A 27,064-nucleotide genomic window follows, 5' to 3' on the forward strand; every position below is an offset into this window, starting at 1 on the left:
ATTGTCACTTGTCACTTGCCACGACGCCACCTGTCACACATTGTCACTTGCCACAACGTCACCTGCCACACGTAGCAGATTGTCACTTGCCACATCACCTGCCACACATTGCGGATTGCCACTTGCTGTGTCCCAGAGTAAAGGCAGGCAGCAGAGAGATAATGTAATCTCTCTGCTGCCCGCACAGTGGGGACAGAACTGCAATGATGCAGATGATGGCATCTCACTGCTCCCCCGCCCGCTGATTGGCAAGCAAGCCCGCTCAACCGCTGACTGTTCTCCTGTTCTGCCCGCAACGCCCAGGTGAATGGAGCGTGCTGGCAGAACAGGTGGTGCGGGCTGGCTGGCGGGTGGGCGTCAATTTGCCTCACAGTGGAGCGGGCAGAACGGGCTGACAACAATTTGTCTCACAGTGCAGCGGGGAGTGGAGCGGGCTGGCGGAAATTTGCCCCTCAGTGCAGGCAGGGCCGGTGCTAGGCAATTTGGCGCCCTAGGCAAGACCAGCTACGTGCGTCCCCCCCCCCCCAAAGAAAATGTCCCTGCATCCATCATATGTAATGTGCACCAGTAAATTTAAGGGGGTGGGGTGGTATGAAGATTACAGGGGGTGGTAGGAAGATGACAGGGGTGGGTGGTAGGGAGCTGACAAGTGTGGGTGGTAGGAAGCTGACAAGGGTGGGTGGCAGGAAGAAGACAGGGAGGATGGAGATGACAGGGGTGGGTGGTAGGAAGCTGACAGGGGTGGGTGGTAGGGAGGTGACAGGGAGGATGGAGATGACAGGGGTGGGTGGTAGGGAGGTGACGGGGAGGATGGAGATGACAGGGGTGGGTGGTAGGGAGGTGACGGGGAGGATGGAGATGACAGGGGTGGGTGGTGGGGAGGATGGAGATGACAGGGGTGGGTGGTAGGGAGGTGACGGGGAGGATGGAGATGACAGGGGACAGGGGTGGGTGGTAGGGAGGTGACGGGGAGGATGGAGATGACAGGGGTGGGTGGTAGGGAGGATGGAGATGACAGGGGTGGGTGGTAGGGAGGATGGAGATGACAGGGGTGGGTGGTAGGGAGGATGGAGATGACAGGGGTGGGTGGTAGGGAGGTGATGGGGAGGATGGAGATGACAGGGGTGGGTGGTAGGGAGGATGGAGATGACAGGGGTGGGTGGTAGGGAGGTGACAGGGAGGATGGAGATGACAGGGGTGGGTGGTAGGGAGGATGGAGATGACAGGGGTGGGTGGTAGGGAGGATGGAGATGACAGGGGTGGGTGGTAGGGAGGTGACAAGGAGGATGGAGATGACAGGGGTGGGTGGTAGGGAGGTGACAGGGAGGATGGAGATGAAAGGGGTGGGTGGTAGGGAGGTGACAGGGAGGATGGAGATGACAGGGGTGGGTGGTAGGGAGGATGGAGATGACAGGGGTGGGTGGTAGGGAGGTGACAGGGAGGATGGAGATGACAGGGGTGGGTGGTAGGGAGGATGGAGATGACAGGGGTGGGTGGTAGGGAGGTGACAGGGAGGATGGAGATGACAGGGGTGGGTGGTAGGGAGGTGACAGGGAGGATGGAGATGAAAGGGGTGGGTGGTAGGGAGGATGGAGATGACAGGGGTGATAAAATGTATGAAAGGCCTCAGAGGTAGGATGGTGGGATCATCATGCTCCTCGTCATCCCCCCTGTTCCTGGCATCCCACTGGGATGCCAGGAACAGGGGGATGACGAGAAGCATGATGATGACAGGAGACAGTAGGTGGCATCACCATTGCAAGCCAAGCCAAGCCAAGCCCCCCCCCCCCCCCCCCAATTATCATCAAAAAAACATCCGGTCCCCCTCACTTAGCCTGTGCTGTGACTCACGTCTCACGGCGGTCATCTGTCTGTCACGATGCTCCCCCACTGGGTTCTGGCGCGCTGATACATGTCCCGCCCTCCTCCTCCTCTAGACCAGCTTGTGTGACAGACAGCACACTGGCTCTATCACACAAGCTAGTCTTCTCTAGGAGGAGGAGGGCGGGACATTTATCACAGCGCGGCGCGCTCTTTTTTAAATCCTCCGCAGTCCGCACTCAGCAAAGCCGTACAAAAGAGCCGCATGCGGCTCCGGAGCCGCACTAGACACTCGGCGGCGGCAGCGAGAAAAAAAAACAAAAAAAAACTTGGTCATTTCCTTGCCCTGGTCACCGGGCCCCACTCGGCTGCGGGCCCCATAGCGCCCGCGTGGGTTGCTATGGCGGTAGTTCCGCCACTGTCCTAAGGTCATTTAAGGTGAAAAAACACAAACCTTTACAACCCCTTTTAACACTAACTCCTCCTACAAGTTTTAACCAGACACTGATAGACCACACAAAACTGCTATATACTGCTGATGGGAAAAAGTATTTAGCCGTTTATATTAACCACTTTGTTACCGGGCCTATTTTGGCACTTTTCTCCTTTATGTAAAAATCACAATTTTTTTCCTAGAAAATTAATCGGAACACCCAAACATTATATAGTTTTTTTTTAGCAGACACCCTAGGGAATAAAATGGGGGTCATTGCAACTTTTTTTTTCTCGCACGCATTTGTGCAATAATTTTTCAACTGCCTTTTTTTAGGGAATAAACAGTTTCATGAATTAAAAAGTAACAAAACAGTAAAGTTAGCCCAATTTTTTTGTATAATGTGAAAGACGGTGTTACGCCGAGTAAAGAGATACCTAACATGTCACGCTTTAAAATTGCGCACACTCATGGAATGGTGCCAAACTTCGCTACTTAAAAATCTCCATAGGCGACGATTTAATTTTTTTTACAGGTTACTATTTTTGAGTTACAGAGGAGGTCCAGTGCTAGAATTGTTGCACACACTCTAACGCACGCGACAATACCTCATATGTGGGGTTTGAACGGTGTTTACATATGTGGGCGGGACTTGCATGCGCGTTCGCTTCTGCACGCGAGCGACCGGGACAGGGGCGTTTAAAAAAAAATAAAAAATTATTATTTTATTTTTTACTTCATTTTTTTATTTTTACACTTTTTTTTTACATTTTATTTTTTTTTGGTCACTTTTATTCCTATTACAAGGAATGTAAACATCCCTTGTAATAGGAATGTGTGTGACAGGTCCTCTTTATGGAGAGATGTGGGGTCAATAAGACCCCACATCACTCCTCCAGGCTTACAAGCATGAAATCGGTGGAAAAAAAATAACCGTTTACATGCTGACAGCCGCGATAGCGGCTTTGTTTATTTCCGGGTACCGGGCGTGACGTCATAACGTCGCGCCCGGTCCTCCGACGGTCATAGAGATGACTGTGACCGTCTGGTCACAGTCATCTCTATGCTTCACCAACGAGCGCCGGCCAATTCGCTCTCCGGGCCCCCGATGGCACGGGAGAGCCCGGAGAAGCACCGGATGGCGGTGGGAGGCGTCCCCTCCAGCTGCCTAGAAGAACGATCGAGCGGCGGGACCGCCGCTTTGATCGTTCTTCTGGTGCACAGAATCGCCGGCTGAAGAAGCTGCAGGCATCATTTAGATATCGCCACACAAAGCCGAGGACGTCCCAGGGACGTCCTTGGGTCTGAAGTGGTTAACTAAAACTATTGCATTTCCATGTTCTGTGTTCTGTGGGAGACCAGATATAGTGAATGCAGGGTCCTGGGTTTAGTAACGCTCTAAGTAAACCTGTTGAGAATAGTGAAGGTATCACAGCCAAGAGAAGATCACAAGTGCCTCCCAAGGCCACTGCATTGATTTTTAAATCATCAAATAGCGGCACAGCTGTGACTAACCTACCTTTTCATCCCACCACACTGTGAGAATGTGATTCAGGGCAGCAGCCTTGTAAACAGGAAGAGGAGACACTTGCTATTATTTGCGCGTGCTACAAAATAAACTCGTATTTTTCTCAAACGCCAGTTCCTTTGAAGTATTGTTCTGCTCCAGTGCATACATCTGCCGTAGGGCCCCTGGCGGCGGTACGCTCGCAGAATCTCGTTACAGGAGCTGAAACTTTCCACGGAAGGGGAACTTGTGCGTACACACACTTCTCTCTCTCCCTCCGGGTCTCACCAGTGTTTAGAGCCTGCTCATATATTATATACTGGCCCAGCGCACTGTTTAGAAAGCTCCTTCTCTGTAATTTCCTCCATAAGTGATTCTCAATCATCCCAAATAATTGTGTGCTGCTGGTTGATAAAGCAGCTTTTTCCTCTTATTGTAGCCAAAGGTCAAACAATAGCGACAAAGTATTTGTGTGTATATAGAGGATGGAGGTAAGAGGGTCACAGGATATTGTTCACATTGGGAATATAGGATGTACGGTAGGAGATGAAAACTTCATACAAAGGAGCACTTTATTCTTCAAGTGTCATTTCCAGAGCAGCATCAGATTTTAGTTCTCTGGTGTGCTTTGCTCTTGATGAAAGCACGGTCTTGCATTCACACCTGAACGCGGCGTATGTTACCGCGATTTGCCGCGACAAATTGCAGCGTTTTGTCCCGCGATTTTCCGCAACAAAACGCGGCGTTTTTTAAGCCTAACATACGCCGGAGGGGTGATCAACATTGTCGGCTATGCCGAAATCCGCCTGAAAAAAAGGTTTTGAGCTTCAGGCGTACGGCGTTCGGCGTGGAGATGTGAACCATCTCCATAGCCGACAATGTTAAATCACCCCTCCAGCGTATTTCAGGCTGCAATAGCGTCGCGCTACAGGCGACAATACGCCTAGGTGTGAAGCCTAAGGGACGGTTCACACTACTGCGTCTTCAAAATTGTGCGATTTTGCGGCGATTCGCGGCTGCAATTTCAGGGAATGCCAGTCTATAGAGCTGAATTGGCATTGCACGGGGATCGCACAGGACCCCTTTTTAACGCAGCTTAGTTTCGCAACGCATTGATGTGAACGCCACTCATGGAAAACTGTTAGTAAAATGACTTGCGAATTTGAGCAATCGCACCGGATCAAGTGTGACCCGGCCCTAAAGCGGAGCTTTACCCATAACGGCTTAATAACAAATAATGTTCTTTAACCACTTAAAGGGGATGTGCCACGGGGAAAAAATATTAAAAGCCAGCAGCTACAAATACTGCAGCTGCTGACTTTTAATATTAGGACACTTACCTGTCCTGGAGTCCAGCGCTGATCGCAGCAGAGCACGAGCGATCGCTCGTCTCTCTGCTGCTCCCCCCTCCATCCACGCTCAGGGAACCAGGAAGTGAAGCGCTGCGGCTTCACTGCCCGGTTCCCTACGGCGCATGCGCGAGTCGCGCTGCGCCCGCCGATTGGCTCACACGCTGTGTGCTGGGAGCCGAGTGTTCCCAGCACACAACGGGCGACAGATGTGGATGTGACGGAATGCCCGTCTTTCGCCCGTAGCGTGTGGCCGGAAGTGGGTGCAGATATCTGTCTTTAGACAGGTGTCTGCACCCCCCTCCCCCCTGAAAGGTGTCAAATGTGACACCGGAGGGGGGAGGGTTCCGATCAGCGGGACTCCACTTTAGGGTGGAGAACCGCTTTAAGGACCCCTTCACGCCGATATACGTCGGCAGAAGGGCACGGCTGGGCACAAGCACGTATCTGTATGTCCTCTTTAAGAGCCCAGCTGTGGGTTCGCGAGCGCGCATATTTTAAAGCGGGAGTTCACCTGAAATTTTTTTTTTAACCTTAGATTGAGGCTCATTTTGTCAAGGGGAATCGGGTAGTTTTTTTTAAATCAAAGCAGTACTTACCGTTTTAGAGAGCGATCTTCTCCGCCTCTTCCAGGTATGGTCTTCGGGACTGGGCGTTCCTATTTGATTGACAGGCTTCAGACTGTCGCATACATCGCGTCACGAGTAGCCGAAAGAAGCCGAACGTCGGTGCGGCTCTATACGGCGCCTGCGCATCGACGTTCGGCTACTTTTGGAAAATCGTGACGCGATAGATGCGACCGTCGGAAGCCTGTCAATCAAATAGAAACGCAGCCCATACCCGGAAGCGGCGGAGAAGATCGCTCTCTAAAACGGTAAGTACTGCTTCGATTTAAAAAAAACTACCCGATTCCCCTAGACAAAATGAGCATCAATCTAATGTTAAAAATTAACTTTTCGGGTGAACCTCCACTTTAAGGGGAAAAAAGTGCGCGGTATACGCATATACGATATTTAGAAAATAAAAAACAAACCTTTACAACCCCTTTTAATACTGGGAGATGGGTAGAGGGTGGAACCAAGGGACGGTGCTCAGGGGTGGGTAGGGGGGCGGAGGCAAGGAGTGACTCAGAAGGGGGGAGTACCTGCACCTAATCTCTGAGAAAAATGTGTGTATATAAAATAAATATATATGTTTTACACATATACAATTTGTCTACATGTCAACCTATTATAAATATAGAGCAGGGTTTTTAGTAAAGCAGTGTTCCAATATATATCCTTTAATGTAAAAATTAGGAGCAAATTAGTCATGAATTATAACTGATGCTGTTAAAGTTGTCCTGGGCATCTAGCGATGGAGGAGCCTGCAGAGGGCGGTGCTGAAGTAGTGATCGGGTAGGTAATGCAAATCAAATAGTTTTCTGTAAGTTCTGCTTTAACGAAGACTTCAGCGAGGAAAGTGAGACCTCCTTTGTATTGGCCATGGCTTATAATGAAACTTTGAACTCCTATATAGCAATTCCCTCACCAAAATCATATGAAATGATAATGTATGTTGACATCAAAACAATACTGAAATATCTATATTTGCAGACTGACACCCACTGGCTAACCGTCATAAATTTCATTTCTGAGCTATTCCTAATTCCTCTCATTGTGCTTATACTGAAGGTTTTGGTTGGATGACATGAAAGCAGACTGATTCAGAATGTGATTGGTTAACCACACCGGACATATTTTGGCTTCTTTCCTTTTCCTCTTTGCGAATTTGAAAGTTTAGGTGAAGCTGACATCACAAATACTAATCTCTGTGGTAGGAAGACTGCGAGTCGTTGATAAGTAAATTATGGAAGACGATTTGGAGATTTAGGTTTAGCTGAGATGCCACACACGGCGAATGTAAACCGCATCACCTCCATAGAAACCATCAGAAGTATAGACCACTTATTGGCAAGCAATATAACTCAAAAAGGTAGAAAAGTAAAAGGCTGATGTTTGTTAAAGAGAACCGGTCATGGTTGAAGGTATGCACACATCTAATTACCGTATTTATCGGCGTATACCGCGCACTTTTTTGCCCTGAAAATCAGGGCAAAATCGTGGGTGCGCGGTATACGCCGATACCCGCTTTCCCGCGCCGAGTTTGAATACTGCGCCGACATATACCGAGCGCAGTACACTCGGATATAGTCGGCCAGTCTCGGCTCCTTCCGCGCTCACGTCCTGGACGTACAGGACGTCAGCGCGAGAGTTGCCGAGCCTGCCCGACAATACACGAGTGTACTGCGCTCTGTATATGTCGGCGCAGTATTCAAACTCAGCGCAGGAAACGAGCGGGGAGGACGCCGCAGACGGACCCCGGACCCGACGAAGAGGACACCCGAAGCCGCAGACGGACCCCGGACCCGACGAAGAGGACACCCGAAGCCGCAGAAGGACGCCGGACCCGACGAAGAGGACACCCGGACGCTGGACCCGACGAGGCCGCCGATGGACGCCGCGCAAGACACCAAAAATGTAAGTACAAAAAAAACTTTTTTTCCACAGGATTCTGGCAACTTTAGGGGTGCGTGGTATACACGGGATCGCGTTATACCGCGATAAATACGGTATTTAACCTTTAATCTAAATTCTTGGCAATTATAAAAACAAAAAATTAAATACAGTTGTGTTTTCATAGGTCAAATCTTTTTAATTGCAAGCAGTGTACCTGAATTCTGAATTGGTGTCAGCTTTTTGCAGGCCCTGTACAGCAAAGCTGGTAGAAACTTCAAAAGGATGGACAGCCGCAACTCTTGAGTTGTCTTTATTTGTAAAATCAATAGAAAATGCACCACAGAAAAGCAGCAAAAAAATGGGAAAAGAATAGCCTACGCGTTTCACACTGTCTCATGTTAGCCATGAATAAGCACTGAGACAGTGTGAAATGCGTAGGGTATTCTTTTCCCATTTTTTGCTGCTTTTCTGTGGTGCATTTTCTATTGATTTTACAAATAAAGACAACTCAAGAGTTGCGGCTTTCCATCCTTTTGAAGTTTCTACCATTTGCCTAGTGCATTGCCGGTGTAGTGTCACAGTCTGCTGCCTATCGTAGAATGCTGCGGAAGTCACGTGGCGGCCAACTGCGCATGCGAGATGCATTCCAAACGCAAGTGCGATTCGTTTCAATGGATTCACGACAGTACACACCAGCGAACCCAGCATTCAGGGCGACGTGGATTTAGAGGAAGTGGCCAGTCGGCCTCACGTCCTCGCTCTGCTCGCTCGGCCTCCTGGCTTTTTTTTTTTAACATCCTCCAATCCACGGGGAAAGAGCCTGGATGCCGACCGAGGTTTCACTGGTGTGTACTGTCGTGAATCCATTGGAACACATCGCACTTGCGTTTGGAACGCAACGCGCATGCGCAGTTGGCCGCCACGTGACTTACGCAGGATTCTAAGATAGGCAGCAGAATGTGACAATACACCGGCACCCTTGGTTTCCTGAGAGGTTCTTGATTGCTTAGTAGACCCACCTGGAGCGGTGACTCCCTTTCCCTACAGCAAAGCTAGAGTGGAGGTGGAAGAAACGGCACAAGAAGCCAAACCATTCTTGTACTGACAAGGAGCATGCTGTTTGAAAGGGGGAAAACCGGGATAAGCTCATCGCTGTGCTGCTTCTCCTTTAACTGTCCAGTCATAGCGCAATGGTGGGTAGGGGGACCGAAAGTGAAACTGCAGCAGAGAAATTTTAAAGTATATGGAAAACCATCACCTTGTAAAACAACCCAGTCAGTTTAAAATAGAAATGAAAAGCAAAACATTTGTGGATATATATATATATATATATATATATATATATATATATATATATATATATATATATATATATATATATATATATATATATATATATATATACACACACACACAAAAAATATTAATACCTCCCCCCCCCTCCCTTTTCATAAATGATCACATATCTTCTAAGCTCCTTATGCAACTGAGAACAGAGAGCTGAGGAAGGAGAAAGAGCAGCACAATGAACATCCCAGTGAATGGCTGTGTGAGGGGGGTGTCCGGACAAGTCTGATCATTGGAGGAAAGCAGGTTGAGTTCCAAGCATAACTAGAGAACGGACTATGCTGCACTCTCCTGCTTAGTGTGACAACATTTTTGAGTATAGCCTCAATGAAACCAAATAAACTATAAAATACAACTAATGCCATCATCCAGAATAAATTATGCAAAAATGGGACCAGATTACCATAGGGTGAGGGCTGCTAATACCATCCAACCCGTGAATGAACACCAGTCAAAAGGAGTTGACTAGGACCTTTCTGGGCACTGATAACACAACCAAGAATTTAACATAAAAAAATTATAAAAAAAAAAAAATCATCATCAGTTTAGGCCAATACGTATTCTACATATTTTTGGTAAAAAAATCACAATAAGGGTATATTGATTGGTTTGCGCAAACGTTATAGCATCTACAAAATAGGGGATATATTTATGGCATTTTTATTATTATTTTTTTTACTAGTAATGCCAGCGATCTGCTATTTTTAGCGGGACTGCATCATTGTGGCGGACAGATCGGACACTTGATACTTTTTTGGGACCCGTGACATTTATACAGCGATCAGAGCTAAAAAAATAGCCACTGACTACTGTATAAAAGTCACTGGCAGGGAAGGGGTTAATGGTAGGAGGGCGATCAAGGGGTTAAATGTTTATCCTAGGGAGTGTTTTTAATGGAGGGGGGGGGGGGGGGGACTGCCTGGAGGAGGAGACCGATTGTTGTTCCTAATCGGTAGGAACAACAGATCTGTCTCCTCTCTCCTGACAGAACAGAGATCTGTCTGTTTACATCAGGGATCCTCAAACTACGGCCCTCCAGCTGTTGTGGAACTACACATCCCATGAGGCATTGTAAAACTGACATTCACAGACCTGACTAGGCCTGATGGGAATTGTAGTTCCTGAACAACTGGAGGGCCGTAGTTTGAAGACCCCTGGTTTACATGGACAGATCTCCATTCTGTCTCTCTCAGGAGAGATCACGGGTGCCCGGTGGACACAGCGGCCGCCGGGCATGTGCATCAGCTCTTAGGATGCGTTAAGGTGAAAAAGCACAAACATTTACAACACCTTTAAAGGTCCACCTATTAGGAGATATTCTAGTGAGCAGCAGCTGGTGACATCTCCCGGCGCATGCACTCTGAAGGAATGGCATACCCGTTCCTTCAGAGCTGTGTGTTGTGGCCAAGACTCGCGTGACTACGCAGGAGTGACGTCATCGGGGCTCAGCCAATCGGACAGCCGGAGTCCCCAAACCTGGAAGCAAGACCGGGTAAAGATGGAAGCCACTGGAGGGCTTTGTTTTAAGGGAAAGTCTTTCATAATGTGCTAATATGTGGGGCATACTAGTACATTATGATATTGCTTTGTTCTTTCTTACAGGAGTTTATTATCGCTTTTATTTATTTTGTTGTGTTTAGAGATCTGCTCTGATCTTACTATCACAAGGTTACATCATGTGCGTTACTGAGATAATGTCTGATATGTGTGATGCCCAGTAACCTCCAAAATAGGGAACTTGATCATTTCTGACGTATGTGGAAACGGGTTTTTTTTTTTTTTTTGCACTTCTGTCTTGCAAGTTGTTTACTTTCCCTGCCGTTATTTGTTTTCGCCGTCTTAATCTTCATCTAGAGATGAAGCCGAATTGAACATGATTTTAGGTTTGCCATCATGGACTTGTGCAAGCGTTACAAAGATTTTTACTGCCACCTAATGTCCAGCTGCTGCATTATTTGTTGAAAAGCCTTTTTTTGGCTTCTTTAAACTGGAAGAACCCTTGAAAGAACTTTTCAGTTCAGGGATCCCCTACCAAATCTATATCTACAGCTCATTGCTGTGAAGGTCACAGGGAAGAATACTCCTTACATTTGTAGTGATTGGAAATAATTCCCCACTTCTAGATAGCTAAAAAGATCGTTGGGGTCAGTGTTTACTCCTCTAAAATGCAGAAGTCACTTCTCTGGAAAACTCTGGAGCAGAGGTCACCAAACTTTCTAAATAAAGGGCCAACTTTCTGTCATTTATAGCTGAATTCAGGTAGATGAGCCCAACGTTAGGCAGGCGTAGCATATCTCTTATATACGCTACGCCGCCGTAAGTTAGAGAGGCAAGTGCTGTATTCACAAAGCACTTGCGTCCTAAGTTACGGTGGCGTAGCGTAAATGTGCCGTCCTAAGCGCGCCTAATTCAAATTGTGAAGAGTTGGGGGTGTTTTATGCTAATGAATCGTGACCCGACGTGATTGAAGTTTTTTACAAACGGCGCATGCGCCGTCCGTGGACATATCCCAGTGCGCATGCTCCAAATTACGCCGCAAAGACTTATTGGTTTCAACGTGAACGTAAATTACGCCCAGCCTCATTCACGGACGACTTACGCAAACGACGTAAAAATTGAAAAATTTGACGCGGGTCAGACGTCCATACTTGACATTGGCTGCGCCATCTTTTTGGTGGAATGTCTTTTTAGGCCTGAAAACGGCTTACGTAAACGGCGTATCTTTACTGAGACGGCCGGGCGTCCGTTCGTGAATAGGCGTATCTCGCTGATTTGCGCATTCTAGGCGTTAATCAGCGTACACGCCCCTAGCGGCCGGCCTAAATAGACAGCTAAGATACAACGGCGCCCAAGGTCGTATCTTAGCTAGATTTAAGTGCATCTCAATTTGAGAATACACTTAAATTTACGTCCGCGCAGATTCAGAGTTACGACGTCGTATCTACTGATACGCCGGCGTAACTCTCCCTGAATCTGGCTATTAGACTTTAGGGGGCCGGACTGTGGCCAGTGAGAGTAGAAAACGTCCTGCGTCACCAGAAGTAAATAATGCATCAGGCTTGGTTGTCATTGGGAGTAAGAGAAAATGACATTGTGCCTGTGGTCACTAGGAGGAGGAATAGTGCCTCATTATAATGAAGACATCCTATCGCTCTACAAATGAAACAATGGGACAAGGTGATTTGTATGTGCCATAATCTCAAACAATAGAAAAATATTTGAAATAAAAATGAAAGGGATATGCAATTTTATTAATACAAATCAACACCTTTTCTAAAAATCACATCATATCAACTAACATCCAATCACAGAAGGGGTACACATATTATTAAAGATGTAAGCGAAGACAAGTAGATCAACACGTTTCGCTTAACATAAAGCGTCTTCAGGATGCAGTTTCTCGTTTTTAATGTAATATGTGGCAGCTTCAGGATAATGGCTAAATATTAATGATAGTCTGCAACTGCAAGTTGTTCAGGAATATATGCAGAGATGTACAGAGGTATGTAGTCCAACAGTATAACTTCTATCAGTTATGACATATGGTCCTGTAAAGAAACTCATCGCCAAAAAAGCACCCCAAAATCGTAAAAGGAATAAATAAAATCATGCAAAGGTAGCATTAGTCCCCCTAGATATAACGATCCTACTAGATATGATTAAAAAGGGGGGAATTTTGGGACTTTGCATGAGGCTGTAGATATATTGTGGAGGTAAATGAATAGAGGTACATATTTATTAATCATATAAATGCATAGCACATTTAAAAAACGGAAATCACATTGGAGAAACAACATTTGTAATATTTCATAATATTCATACACACATAGAATATGTGCACATGTAATATAGGCATCAAGGGTACAACAGTGTGTAGCAACCAGGCGCCACATAGTGGTCTGGATTGATTGATTGATACATTCAATGAGTTCATATCTGTACATATATCATCCAAGCAGCAATTGCAAAGGTAATAAAATATCATAAAACCAGTAAAGCCATACAGAGATTGGGAAATGATGTTCATAATAATGTATTGATTGAATAAGGGCATATCTCTGCATCCCTATTGCCCGACGCGTTTTGTGTATGGAACACTAATCAGGGGTGGATGCTTTGGGATATCTACAACATATAATGAGGTATAATTAATTAATCTGGTTGTGATCAAACATATCAAGGATGGGGCAAATGAGCCCATCCTGGGTACTTGCATGGAAACAATCGGATAAGGTGTGGTAGGTATGGAGCCAAGGCCAGAAGATTAGTCAGTCGTGGGAGCTGAGGTAATGCAAAGCCGCATGATATGATGGCCGCTAAAGCCAAGGAATCCTACAAGCCTAGTAAACAAAGGGAATGGCTAGCCTCCACTTCCTGGTATGATGCAAAACAAGTCGCTAATCCATATAAAATGGTGCCTCATTTTTATTGATATTGGTGGGAGGAATAGTGTCCCATCATTGGTGTCAGTAGTGAGAATAGAGCCCCATTTTTGGTGTCATTGAGGGGAAATGGATCCTTATCACTGGTGTCAATGGGAGGAATAGTGCTTGATCGTTGGGGCCAGTGGGAGGAATAGTGCTTGATCATTGGGGCCAGTGGGAGGAATAGTGCTTGATCGTTGGGGCCAGTGGGAGGAATAGTGCCCCACCGTTGATGTTCATAGAAGGAATGGTGCATTGTCAGTGAAATGGATTGTTTCGGTGGGAGGAATGGTGACCCAAGGGCCGGATAAAGGCAAGCAAAGGGGCCGCATTTTGGAGACCACTGCTGTGGAGGAACCCTAGTTGAGAAAGGCGGATCTAGAAGGTTAAACCTGAGACATGCGCACTGTAGATAACTGTTGCTATAATCAAATATTTAATCATGGCACTGCTGTATCCGAAGTTCCTATGTGTGATATGGAGTTTCTTCTACAGACAGCCACAAGTCAAGCGGTGTTCGGCCTGCAGTCTGGAGTGTGTCAGCTCTTCCGGGAAACCCTTAGCAAAAAAGGGTTTGTGGAAATCCAGACGCCAAAAATCATATCGGGTATGTAAAATGATTGGCCAGTCGATTCAGCTATAGGATTTTTATGTATGGCCATACCAGCATAGATGCAAATCTATTACTTTCTGATGGTGGCACAAAGACAAGAGATGGTTGCCAGATTGGAAGCTGTAAATCTTATTACTATGACCAGCTTTTCTCAGTCTCATGTTGCATGGGTATTGGCAGCACCCTGTCTAGTTGTATGACCATCTATTGTGTCTTCCATTGTTTTCCCAGCCGCCAGTGAAGGAGGAGCCAATGTGTTCACTGTGTCCTACTTTAAAACCAGCGCCTATCTGGCCCAATCTCCACAGCTTTACAAGCAGATGTGCATCTGTGCGGACTTTGAGAAGGTCTTCTGCATCGGGCCAGGTAAGAGAGAATAGCTGTAAAAACTACAAAGCATTTGGCCATCATGTATATTTTCCTGGGGATTTAAAGGTGGATTTGTAGGCCCCCCTACACAACTACGAATGGGGCCATTGGCAATTATATGCAGGAGCTGCGAGCAACAGCCCCATTGAAAGCAGTGGGAGGCTGACACCTCCTACAGCTAATTGCAGCTGCTTGCATTTAACCACTTAAGCCCCGGACCTTTAGGCAGCTAAATGCCCAGGCCAGGTTTTGCGATTCAGGACTGTGTCGCTTTAACAGACAATTGTGCGATGTGGCTCCCAAACAAAATTGGCGTCCTTTTTTCCCCACAAATAGAGCTTGCTTTTGGTGGTATTTGATCACCTCTGCGGTTTTTATTTTTTGCGCTATAAACAAAAATAGAGCGACAATTTTGAAAAAAATGCTATATTTTTTACTTTTTGCTATAATAAATATCCCACAAAAACATATATACAATTTTTTTTTCCTCAGTTTAGGCCGATACGTATTCTTCTACCTATTTTTGGTAAACAAAATCGCAATAAGCGTTTATCGATTGGTTTGTGCAAAATTTATAGTGTTTACAAAATAGGGGATAGTTTTATTGCATATTTTTTTTTTTTTACTACTAATGGTGGCGATCAGCGTTTTTTTTTTTCGTGACTTTATGGCGGACACTTCGGAAAATTTTGACACATTTTTGGGACCATTGTCATTTTCACAGCAAAAAATGCATTTAAATTGCATTGTTTATTGTGAAAATGACAGTTGCAGTTTGGGAGTTAACCACAGGGGGGCGCTGTAGGAGTTATGTTTCACCTAGTGTGTGTTTACAACTGTAGGGGGGTGTGGCTGTAGGTGTGACATCATCGATTGTGTCTCCCTATAAAAGGGATCACACGATCGATGCAGCCGCCACAGTGAAGCACGGGGAAGCCGTGTTTACATATGGCTCTCCCCGTTCTTCAGCTCCGGGGAGTGATCGTGAGGGGGCAGCTAGAAACGAATAGCCGCGCCCTCATCCCGGATTGCTCCCCGACAATTTCCGACCGCCGCATGTACCGGGGGGGTCCCGATCGGACCCCCGAACCGCGAAAAGGCAGGGACAAACCTGTACGCCCATCTGCCTGTACGTGCCATTCTGTGGACGTACATATACATGTGGCGGTCGTTACGCGGTTAATCGCTCATGGAGAAATTGCATAGCAGTAATCAGCCCTGGATGCAGAGGGAGGGATTTACTAAAATTGGAGCGTGCAAAATTTAGTGTAGCCATGTATAGAAAAGCCAATCAGCTTCCAGATTTAATTGAACAAGCTGAAGTTAGAAGTTGATCGGCTAACATGCACAGCTGCACAAGAGGAAATCTCCCCCACTCAGTCTCTATCCAGTGACGATCAGTCACAGGTAATCACTCACTGGATTTGCTGAATGTAATTGCTAATAGCCCCATTCGCAAGTATATTGTAAAGTTTATCTCTAGCCAAGGAAATCTCTATTCTATGAAAAAATACTAGTAAGGATGAGCTCTGGCGTGTTCGCATAGTACACGTGCAGAGCCCGCCAGGAAGTCGGCACCCGCGCTGCGCTAATCACAGCCAGGGAGACATTGTCCGATGCTCGGCTGCAGAGATCGGGAAATGTCTCCCTGGCTGTGATTAGCGCAGCGCGGGTGCCGACTTCCTGGCGGGCTCTGCACGTGTACTATGCGAACATGCCAGAGCTCATCCTTAAATACTAGTATAGTGTACAGGCATAGTACAATATTACAACCCCGCTGACAGCTGATGACTCATCGGTTGTTAAGGACGCAGCGGCCAGCTTCCTGGCCCCCTTCTTAGCAACAAGCTATATACAGTGGCCTGGATTCAGATATATTATCGTATCTATCGGCGGGCGTAGCGTATCTCAGATACACTACGCCGCCTTAACTTAGGGCGCAAGTTCTGTATTCAGAAAGAACTTGCGCCCCAAGTTACGGCGCGTAGTGTAAATGTGTCGGAGTAAGCCCGCCTAATTCAAATGTGGATGATGTGGGCGTGTTTTATTTAAATTACTTGTGACCCCACGTAATTGATGTTTTTTCATGCTCCAAATTACGCCGCAAACTGTCAATGCTTTCGACGTGAACGTAACTTACGTACAGCCCTATTCGCGAACCACTTACGTAAACGACGTAAAATACAACGCTGTTCGTATGTTTCCGACGTCCATACCTAACATGACTTACCTCTGCTTTATGAGGGGTAACTTTACGCCGGAAAAAGCCTAACGTAAACAACGTGAAAAATAGCGACGGGCGGACGTACGTTTCTGAATCGGCGTATCGACCTAATTTGCATATTCCTCGCGTAAATTTACGGAAGTGCCACCTAGCGTCCAGCGTAAATATGCAACTAAGATACGACGGCGTAAGAGACTTACACCGGTCGGATCTTGGGGAAATCTATGCGTAACTGATTCTAAGAATCAGGCGCATAGATACGACCCCGCACACTCAGAGTTTCGACTGCGTATCCGGAGATACGCCGTCGTAACTCGTATCTGAATCCGGGCCAGAGTGTTTAAGGGGATGTCCGTTTGCCAACATCCATTTTTCGGCTGTTCCATTTTTTTGACGGATGAAAAATAGGGCTTTCATCTGTTCAAAAAAACAGATGTTGACGGAAGCGGATGAAAACAGATGCAAATGAATGATCGTCATCGTTGTCATCCGTTCTTCCATAGGAATGCATTGATGTCTGTTTTTCATCCGTCAACGAATGGATAAAAAGCAGACGAACGATTCGTATGTGTGAAAGAGGCCTTAGGGAGTTCAATAACCTCTGACAATTTTTTATTTTTTTTTGCCATCTGTGTCCCACTGGGGACTTTACTTCCTGGAGATTTTCTTTCACTTCTTGCCACTGAGAGATAATTTTCACCAGGAAAGGAAATGAGGAGAAATCCCTACAGTAAGAAGAGATTTATATAGTGCATTATATTCGTATAGAGAACAGTTAAAACCCCTATCGGGTTACTTTTTCCTTCTTGTGTCCTGCTGGGGGGGGGGGGGGGGGTTGATTTCCTTTTAGAGATGCAATAGAAATTATATCTCCCCAAAGCAAACGGAATGCCAATTTTAGTTGCATAGTAAGTGAGGTTCAAAAACGACACAAGTCCATCAAGTCCAACCTATGTGTGTGATTATATGTCGGTATTACATTGTATATTCCTGTATGTTGTGGTAGTTCAGGTGCTTATCCAATAGTTTTTTGGAACCATCGATGTTCCCCGCTGGGACCACCGCCTGTGGAAGGGAATTCCACATCCTTGCCGCTCTTACAGTAAAGAACCCTCTATGTAGTTTAAGGTTAAACCTCTTTTCTTCCAACCTTAGTGAGTGGCCATGTGTCTTGTTAAACTGCCTTCCGCGAAAAAGTTTTATCCCTATTGTGGAGTCACTAGTACGGTATTTGTAAATTGAAATCCTATCCCCTCTCAAGCGTCTCTTCTCCAGAGAGAATAAGTTCAGTGCTCACAACCTTTCTTCAAAACTAATATCCTCCAGACCCTTTATTAGCTTTGTTGCCCTTCTTTGTACGCTCTCCATTTCCAGTACATCCTTCCTGAGGACTGGTGCCCAGAACTGGACAGCATACTCCAGGTACGGCCAGACCAGAGTCTTGTAGAGCGGGGGAATTATCGTTTTATCTCTGGAGTTGATCCCCTTTTTAATGCATGCCAATATTCTGTTTGTTAGTTTGTCCCAGCTGAAAGACAATTTGAAGGTTGGGTTCCCCCATCCAGGACACAAACTGCAATAAAAACTTGGCAGAGGGTCTAATCTTCCCTCACTCTACCCAAAAAGCTAAAGTTTTGCCTTTACATACACTTTGAAGTGTTCAACGTCACAGAAAAAATGTAAAGGTGAACTAATATTGGACACCCTCCCCCAGAGCTGCTCCAGCAGTCCGGGGATTTGAAATCTCCACTCTTTTTCATCAGTGCTTCCAGGTTTGACCAGTGTGTCAGCGCTGACCAATCGGAATCCATCTGGTCCAACCTAGAAGATCTGCGATTTCAAACCACTGGAGCAGCTGCAATGGTGCTGACAGCTCGGTAACACCAGTGAGAAGTACAGCGAGGACCAGGGGATGTGGAGGGTTTCCAGTGTTAGTTCACCTCTACATTTTTTCTGTAAAGGTGAACCAACACTTTAAGGTTGCAAACCCTTGTTCTGCCTGAACTGCAATACCGGTGGCCTCCGAGCCATTGGTCATCGGGCATCCCTTCTGAACTACAGTATCAGTTAGCTTCCTAGCCATTGGCTGTCAGGCATACCTACTGTAATACAATACCAATGAGCCTTCTGGCTGTCACAAATATCGTCTGAACTGCAATACCGGTGGACCACCTAGCTATTGGTTGTAAGGCAGGGGTGTCCAAATTTATTTCATCACTGGCCCCATCAGCAGTATGTTTTCTCTTAAAGGGCTGGTTGTACTTGTAAGACTATGACTAAGACTATGTATTTGTTAGACTCTTATTATTCAGGAGTGCGTTGCTATGTACATGGTGCAAAGTTCAGAGGTGCGCTGTGTACACAGTGCAGCATTTAGAAGTGTCCCGTGTACACAGTGCAGTGTTTAGGAGTGTCCCGTGTACACAGTGCAGTGTTTAGGAGTGTCCCGTGTACACAGTGCAGCGTTTAGAAGTGTCCCGTGTACACAGTGCAGCGTTTAGGAGTGTCCCGTGTACACAGTGCAGAGTTTAGGAGTGTGCCGTGTACAGTGTGCAACAACACCCCCCCCCCCCCCCCCCCTTGATACATCCGGAAGCTGCTGGAAGGCAAAGCTTCTGTGTTTTACAAGTGACAGCCACAATCCAACTAAACTGATTGGGGTGGCCACATGACAAGGCCTGGCAGACCGGATTCAGACTGGGCTGAATATGTGCTGTAAGACTTAACTTATGAACTACAATACCAGTGGACTGCCTGGCAATTGGCTGTCATATATCCCTTCTGGACTACAATACCGGTGGGCCTTCTAGCCATTGGCTGTCCTACATCTTCTGAACTAACATGCCGGTGGGCCTCCTAATCATTGGCTGTCAGACACCCCTTCTGAGCTACAATACGGGAACGGTTCCTAGCCATTGGCTGTCATACATACCTTTTGAACTACAATACTGGGGGCCTTAGTGCCACTGGCTTTCATACATACATACTTTCTAAACTACAATACTGGTGGCCCTTGTAGCTATTGACTGTCATACATACCTTCTGATCTACAATACTGGTGGGTCTCCTAGCCATTGGCTGTCGTACATACCTTCTGAACTACAAAGCCAGTGGGCCTTCTAGCAATTGGCTGTCATGCATACCAGCTAAAATACAATGACGGTGGGCCTCCTAGACATTGGCTGTCAAGCACCCCTTCTGAGATACAATAACGGAAGGGTTCCTAGGCGTTGGATTGTCATACATACCTTCTGATATACAATACCGGAAGAGTTCCTAGCCGTTGGATTGTCATATATACCTTCTGAGCTTCAATACCGGAAGGGTTCCTAGCCGTTGGATTGTCATACATACATTCTGAGCTTCAATACCAGAAGGGTTCCTAGTCGTTGGATTGTCATACATACCTTCTGAGATACAATACCGGAAGGGTTCCTAGCCGTTGGTTGTCATACATACCTTCTGAGATACAATACCAGAAGGGTTCCTAGCCGTTGGATTGTCATACATACCTTCTGAGCTTCAATACCGAAAGGGTTCCTAGTCATTGGATTGTCATACATACCTTCTGAGATACAATACCGGAAGGGTTCCTAGTCATTGGATTGTCATACATACCTTCTGAGATACAATACCGGAAGGGTTCCTAGTCATTGGATTGTCATACATACCTTCTGAGATACAATACCGGAAGGGTTCCTAGTCATTGGATTGTCATACATACCTTCTGAGATACAATACTGGAAGGGTTCCTAGCCATTGGATTGTCATACATACCTTCTGAGCTTCAATACCAGAAGGGTTCCTAGCCGTTGGTTGTCAGGCAGTCCTCCTAGTGTACTGGCAGCTAAGGGCCTAGTTTGCTATGCATTTTATCACATTTAGCTTCATTACAAAATTCCAATTCAGCTTCCAGACTTCATTACAGCCTCTTCTGCCATCACACGCTAGCGGTTAAAGCGACAATTTTTGCATCATTAGTGCCACGCTCCAGGCCGCCTCCCTGATATTTCTCCAGGCTGCAACAAGCACAAAGCCGCATGACATGACATGCATAATTATCACTGTTTGTATCAAATCTAATGGTCCTATAATTATCACCAAATGATTTTGCAGTTGTGCCAGAAGGAGAGATGGAATTGGAATTAGGAAAACTATCTTGTTGGTTTTGTATATTAACTTCAGGGAAAGAGCTACAAAGTAATAGAACAAACATTATGTGATTCCTTAACCCACAACTGCAGGAGAGACGCATTAACGGAAGTCGCAGAATTCCTAGATCTGTACTGAGTGGCGACTAAAGCTGGTCATAGATGGATTGATATTCCCATTTGAGAGCCATCTATCTGTTCCAGCCTACCTTTCTTCCCGCTCCCATATATATGTATTATGTGGTCAGCAAGAGGTTAAAGCTTTGGTCTCTCTTGTGAGATGAATTTCACCTTTCTTTCTAGATCTCAGCCCCTTCATGTATGATGATATTCCTGAACTCCCCCCCTCCCAGTCTTGCAAAATTGTACAGACTGCTCTCTTGTACTGAAATAGCTTACTCTGATTTCACTGAACACTGGAATTTCTCAGTGTGCATTAAAAACTGCAGCAAGTCAGAGAGAGCCCCCTCATTTCCTGGCTAGAAGGCGCCCAGAATCATCTAGCTATTTCCGCACCCATCCTGATTGCCTCTGTCCCATCCCTTTCATCCACTGGATTTCAGTTTTTTTTAGTCATGGAGGCTAGCAGGAACAGTGCCCCATCCTTGGTGTAGTCGGGAGGAACAGTGCCCCATCATTGGTGTCATAGGGCGGTGTAGTATCCTATCGTTGGGAGGAGTAGTGCCCCATTGTTGGTGGTGTTGGGAGGAACAGTGCCCTATTGATGGTGTCGTTGGGAGGAGCAGTGCCCCATCGTTGGGAGGAACAGTGGCCCATTGTTGGTGTTGTTGGGAGGAATAGTGTTGGTGTCGCTGGGAGGAATAGTGTTGGTGTCGCTGGGAGGAATAGTGTTGGTGTCGTTGGGAGTAATAGTGTTGGTGTCATTGGGAGGAATAGTGGCCCATTGTTGGTGTTGTTGGGAGAAATAGTGGCCCATTGTTGGTGTTGGGAGAAATAGTGGCCCATTGTTGGTGTCATTGGGAGGACTAGTGTTGGTGTCGTTGGGAGGAATAGTGTTGGTGTCGTTGGGAGGAATAGTGTTGGTGTCGTTGGGAGGAATAGTGTTGGTGTCGTTGGGAGGAATAGTGTTGGTGTCGTTGGGAGGAATAGTGGCCCACTGTTGGTGACATTGGGAGGAATAGTGGCCCATTGTTGGTGTCATTGGGAGGACTAGTGTTGGTGTCGTTGGGAGGAATAGTGTTGGTGTCGTTGGGAGGAATAGTGTTGGTGTCGTTGGGAGGAATAGTGTTGGTGTCGTTGGGAGGAATAGTGTTGGTGTCGTTGGGAGGAATAGTGTTGGTGTCGTTGGGAGGAATAGTGGCCCACTGTTGGTGACATTGGGAGGAATAGTGGCCCATTGTTGGTGTCATTGGGAGGACTAGTGTTGGTGTCGTTGGGAGGAATAGTGTTGGTGTCGTTGGGAGGAATAGTGTTGGTGTCGTTGGGAGGAATAGTGTTGGTGTCGTTGGGAGGAATAGTGTTGGTGTCGTTGGGAGGAATAGTGGCCCACTGTTGGTGACATTGGGAGGAATAGTGGCCCATTGTCGGTGTCGTTGGGAGGAGTAGTACCCAATCGGTGACATTGGGAGGAGTAGTACCCAACCGGTGACGTTGGGAGGAGTAGCACCCAACCGGTGACGTTGGGAGGAGTAGCACCCAATCGGTGACGTTGGGAGGAGTAGCACCCAATCGGTGACGTTGGGAGGAGTAGTACCCAACCGGTGACGTTGGGAGGAGTAGTACCCAACCGGTGACGTTGGGAGGAGTTGTACCCAATCGGTGACGTTGGGAGGAGTAGCACCCAACCGGTGACGTTGGGAGGAGTAGTATACCATCATCGGTGGCAGGAATAATGTCTCAAGGGTCAGATAAAGGTAAGCAAAGCTCCGCAGTTTGGTGACCGCTGCCCTCGGGTGACTTGCCTGCCAAATGCAGCCTGACTAGGAATGCCCTCTTCTTACAGACTGACACCCACCCATCATTTCATAACTCTTCCCAAGACAACCCACTTCTTGCATTGGGGCTGAGGGTTCTAGAGAGGAGTACGGAGTATGGGGGCGCAGTGATCCAGTAATGACATTTATGGGTCTAAAATAAGGAATGTAAGGGGAAGATTTCATTGAAAAGCCTTAGCATGTTGATGACGGGGTAAAGGAGGAAGGCAAAATGTAAGCAGTATAACTTTAGTTTTAATTTGATGCGATTCAAATAGATGTCTAAGATATCCCCCCAAAAAATCCCCCAATATTTCTTATTCAGTTCTCGGCTGCAGATTTCTCAGCTTGGTACATTGGGTGGGTCTATGGAGAACCATAAACAGCTGTAGCCCTTTAATATCCTTTATAATACATTTTTGCACCCTTTGCAGTTCCATGTAAGTGATGGAGTTTCGTCTCTATTTATGAAGTCGTCGCGCAGAAATCACAACAGCCGCGGGCGATTAATAAACTTTCACTTTCTTATTAAGGCAGAAATGAAACGCAGTGCCATGCCGGGGAAAAGGAATCAATTTTTTATGAACAACTTAAAAGGGAAAGTTCTGTTAAATATTCCAATTTAGATTCTGATTCCTTGTATGACGGCCTCTGCTTCTTCTATTCTCTCTCTCTCCACACCAAGAAGTGGAGAATGGCGCCCTCTTGTGCGCATCTCCTGTAGTGCGGTATTCACGTCTAATGATGGAAGATCAGAGCAATTAAAACTGAATAACGATGCCGCTGACCTTTTTTTTAAAGATTGTCCACTGAACCAATAATTGGGTAATCTGTGTAGATGAGGGTTCTCAGTGTGACGTTCTCTCTGGGTAATTTGCCACCTGGTGACCAGCCTGGTTATATTGTTTAATTGCATCTGCATAAGACATAAATGCCAAACAATATATGATTATATATTCTGTTAGAGAGTGCTGTATGTAGCACTTGACCTTCTCAAGCCTCTTTAACACTGCTGGTTGATAGGTGGTAAAACCACGCAGTTGTTACAATTTTACCATCCCCCCACGCTTCTCCGTTATCCCACGTTAAAGGAGACGTCCAGTCTGAGCTCGTTTGGCTGGACTTCTCCTGTGGGTCACAGGAGTGCAATTAGTTTTGCACTCCTGTGACCCGTTTTCAGCAGAGAGTGGTCTGAAGTGCGCTCTCTGCTGACCTCATTAGTCCAGGCACCGCGTCATCACAACTCTGGGAGTCTGGATCCGCCAGGTGCCTGGACTGATGGCCTTCTCTGCCTCTCGGCAAGCCGTTGAGACGCCCGCTCCCCACCCCTCTACAGCTCAGTGCTTCAATGAGCATGAAGGAGCAGAGAGGAGAGCTGCTGATTGACAGGCAGCAGCTCTAAGCTCGGGGAGCCAAGAGAACCGAACCATTGGCAGTGTTTTATCGTTCGGTTCTCAGTGCAGAGGCAGCGGGGGACAGATGCTGCATCCACCTAGGTAAGTATGATTCTGGGGGAAAAAAATTCCCATACTTGGTCGCAGGTGTGCCCGCCATTTTATTTAGTGGGTGGTATCGGACTGATTGTGACCTATTGTACTGAATGGGAGCACCCTGCAACCTCTTGCAGTGCATGCAGTTGTGGCTCGCTAGTGCAAAGTTTCACGGGTTAAAGAGTAAGTAAACCCACCCATAGAACCATTTCACTTCTGGCATGTGCTGGAAATGTAACACTCCCATTGGTTGTGCTCTCAACCAAACTCAAACCTTCCAATGGCTGGTGTCATAACTGATCACCTGTGCAGCATCATGGCAGTTGTAGATTAAACAGAGGCAAAGATGGCAGCTTCCTTGGCTGAAAACGATACTAGGGTTTACTTACACTTTAACCACTTAAGGACCGCCTCCTGCACATTTACGTCGGCAGAATGGCACGGCACGTGCTGTGCTATTGTCCAGCCATGGGTCACGGGCGTGCACCCGCAACCTGGTCCGAAGCTCCGGGATCGCCGCTGGTGTCCCGCGATCGGTCCCCGGAGCTGAAGAACAGGGAGAGCCAAGTGTAAACACGGCTTCCCGTTCTTCACTGTGGCGGCAGCATCGATCGTGTGATCCCTTTTATAGGAATACACAATCGATGATGTCACACCTACAGCCACACCCCCTACAGTTGTAAACACACATGAGGTCATACATAACCCCATCACCGCCCCCTGTGGTTAACTCCCAAACTGCAACTGTCATTTTCACAGTAAACAATGCAATTTAAATGCATTTTTTGCTGTGAAAATGACAATGGTCCCAAAAATGTGTCAAAATTGTCCGAAGTGTCCGCCATAATGTCGCAGTCACGAAAAAAATCTCTGATCGCCGCCATAAGTAGTAAAAAATAAAATGTATAAAAATGCAATAAAACTCCCCTATTTTGTAAACGCTATAGATTTTGCGCAAACCAACCAATAAACGCTTATTGCCATTTTTTTTTTTTTCCTTTTACCAAAAATATGTAGAAGAATACGTATCTGCCTAAACTGAGGGAAAAAAACGTTTTTTTTATATATATTTTTGGGGGATATTTATTATAGCAAAAAGTAAAAAATATTGAATTTTTTTCAAAATTGTCGCTCTATTTTTGTTTATAGCGCAAAAAATAAAAACCGCAGAGGTGATCAAATACCACCAAAAGAAAACTCTATTTGTGGGGAAAAAAGAACGCCAATTTTGTTTGGGAGCCACGTCGCACGACCGCGCAATTGTCTGTTAAAGCGACGCAGTGCCGAATCGCAAAACCTGGCCGGGTCCTTTAGCTGCATTTTGGTCTGGGTCTTAAGTGGTTAAAGGAGACCTACAGCCAAAACTTGTTTGGCTGTAGTTCTCCTGTGAATCACAGGAGTGCAGTTCAATCTGCACATCTGTGATCCGTTTTCAGAAGACAGCGGGCTAAAGCCTGCTGCCATCACAGATCACAAGATCGCCACAAAAAAAGTTGGGATCCGCCCACAGCCCTGGACTGGCACCAGGCTCAGCCTTTTAGCGAGCCACTGAGAGGCTGAGTTGGCCGCTCCCGCCCCCTCCGCAGCCCAGTGTTCCAGTGATCGTGGAGGGAGGCAGAGCAGACTGTAGTGACCGACAGTCACCAGCTCTCTGCTAACAGAGCTGTGAGAACCGAGCGATCAGCAGTGTTTGATCACTCGGTTCTCATCCTTAGAGCCGGCGGGGGACAGATGCAGCATCCGATCGATGCCACATCATCCACCTAGGTAAGTAGGATTAAAAAATAACACAAATTCCCATACTTCTCCTTTAAAGCAGGTGGTGAGGAGGAGATGCACTGTGTTTTCCTCTGTGATATCTGACCATTGGCTGCTTGTTTGTTCCACAGTGTTCCGTGCCGAAGACTCCAACACACACCGTCACCTGACTGAGTTTGTAGGTCTGGATATAGAGATGGCATTCGACTATCACTACCACGAGGTGGTGGATGAGATCGCTGACACCCTGGTGCAGATATTCAAGGGACTGCAGGAGAGGTAATGCAAAACAATGTTGTGCTGAAGAGGTGCACAGGAAATGGAGGAAATGTGTTTTTTTTTTTTTTTTTCATATTGCCTCCTATTACATTTTGTCTAGAAAAGTCTCCCTTGTGCCTCTTACTTTTATCTTGCTATCAAGATCTCAACTCGGGGCATAAACCACCCCCATGTATGATGGTAAACCTGAACTCCAGCCTTACCCTTGGTTGTATTAGCTCCTGCATACTGTTGGCTTCTCACAATGTGCACTAGAAGTTGCAGCAAGTTAGAGTCCGCCTCATTTCCTGGCATCATCTAAATCGGTGGTTCTCAACTCCTGTCCTCAGGACCCACTAACAGGCCAGGTTTGCAAGATAACTGAAATACATGACATGTGATAACATTTGCTGCTCAGTGATTGCAGTATTCTAGTCTGCATCTCCCCAAAGTAATACTTAAAATCTGGCCTGTTAGTGGGTCCTGAGGACAGGAGTTGAGGACCACTGAATTAAATCTTTCCTCCCCAGTTTGACTGTCCCTGTCCCCACCCATTTCATTTATTGGCTTTCAGCTCTTTCCATCATGGTGGTTCAGCATCCCATATGGGTGTTACTAAGAGCCGTCCACCTAGGGACACTCACTCCTCCAGACTGACACCCACCCATCAAGGCATTTTGATATTGTATAACTCCTCACAAGTGCTTCTATCAGGGCTGAGGGTTCTGGAGAGGAGGAATGAGGAAGAGTGCTGTGATGTTTTCAGGAAGCTATGTACAGCATCCTGCCAGCCCCTCCCACCAGACAGGATCTGCCTGCATTGTGTAGAGCAGGGGTCCCCAACCCCCGGGCCGCGGCCTGTTGATGACTGGGCTGCACAGCAGATGG

At 46.6% G+C, this 27,064-nt stretch overlaps 1 protein-coding gene across 1 annotated transcript in view; it reads left to right on the forward strand.

The window, feature by feature from the left end:
* Positions 1 to 27,064, forward strand: part of DARS1 (aspartyl-tRNA synthetase 1) — a 166,282-nt gene that overhangs the window by 107,519 nt on the left and 31,699 nt on the right. The window contains exons 10-12 of the mRNA XM_040358056.1: positions 13,875 to 13,986; positions 14,224 to 14,358; positions 26,050 to 26,197. Of these exons, the coding sequence (XP_040213990.1) occupies positions 13,875 to 13,986; positions 14,224 to 14,358; positions 26,050 to 26,197 (395 nt within the window). The remainder of the gene's footprint in view (positions 1 to 13,874; positions 13,987 to 14,223; positions 14,359 to 26,049; positions 26,198 to 27,064) is intronic.

Source organism: Rana temporaria, chromosome 6 (genome assembly GCF_905171775.1).
Source record: "Rana temporaria chromosome 6, aRanTem1.1, whole genome shotgun sequence".
In the NCBI taxonomy this organism is placed as follows: domain Eukaryota; kingdom Metazoa; phylum Chordata; class Amphibia; order Anura; family Ranidae; genus Rana; species Rana temporaria.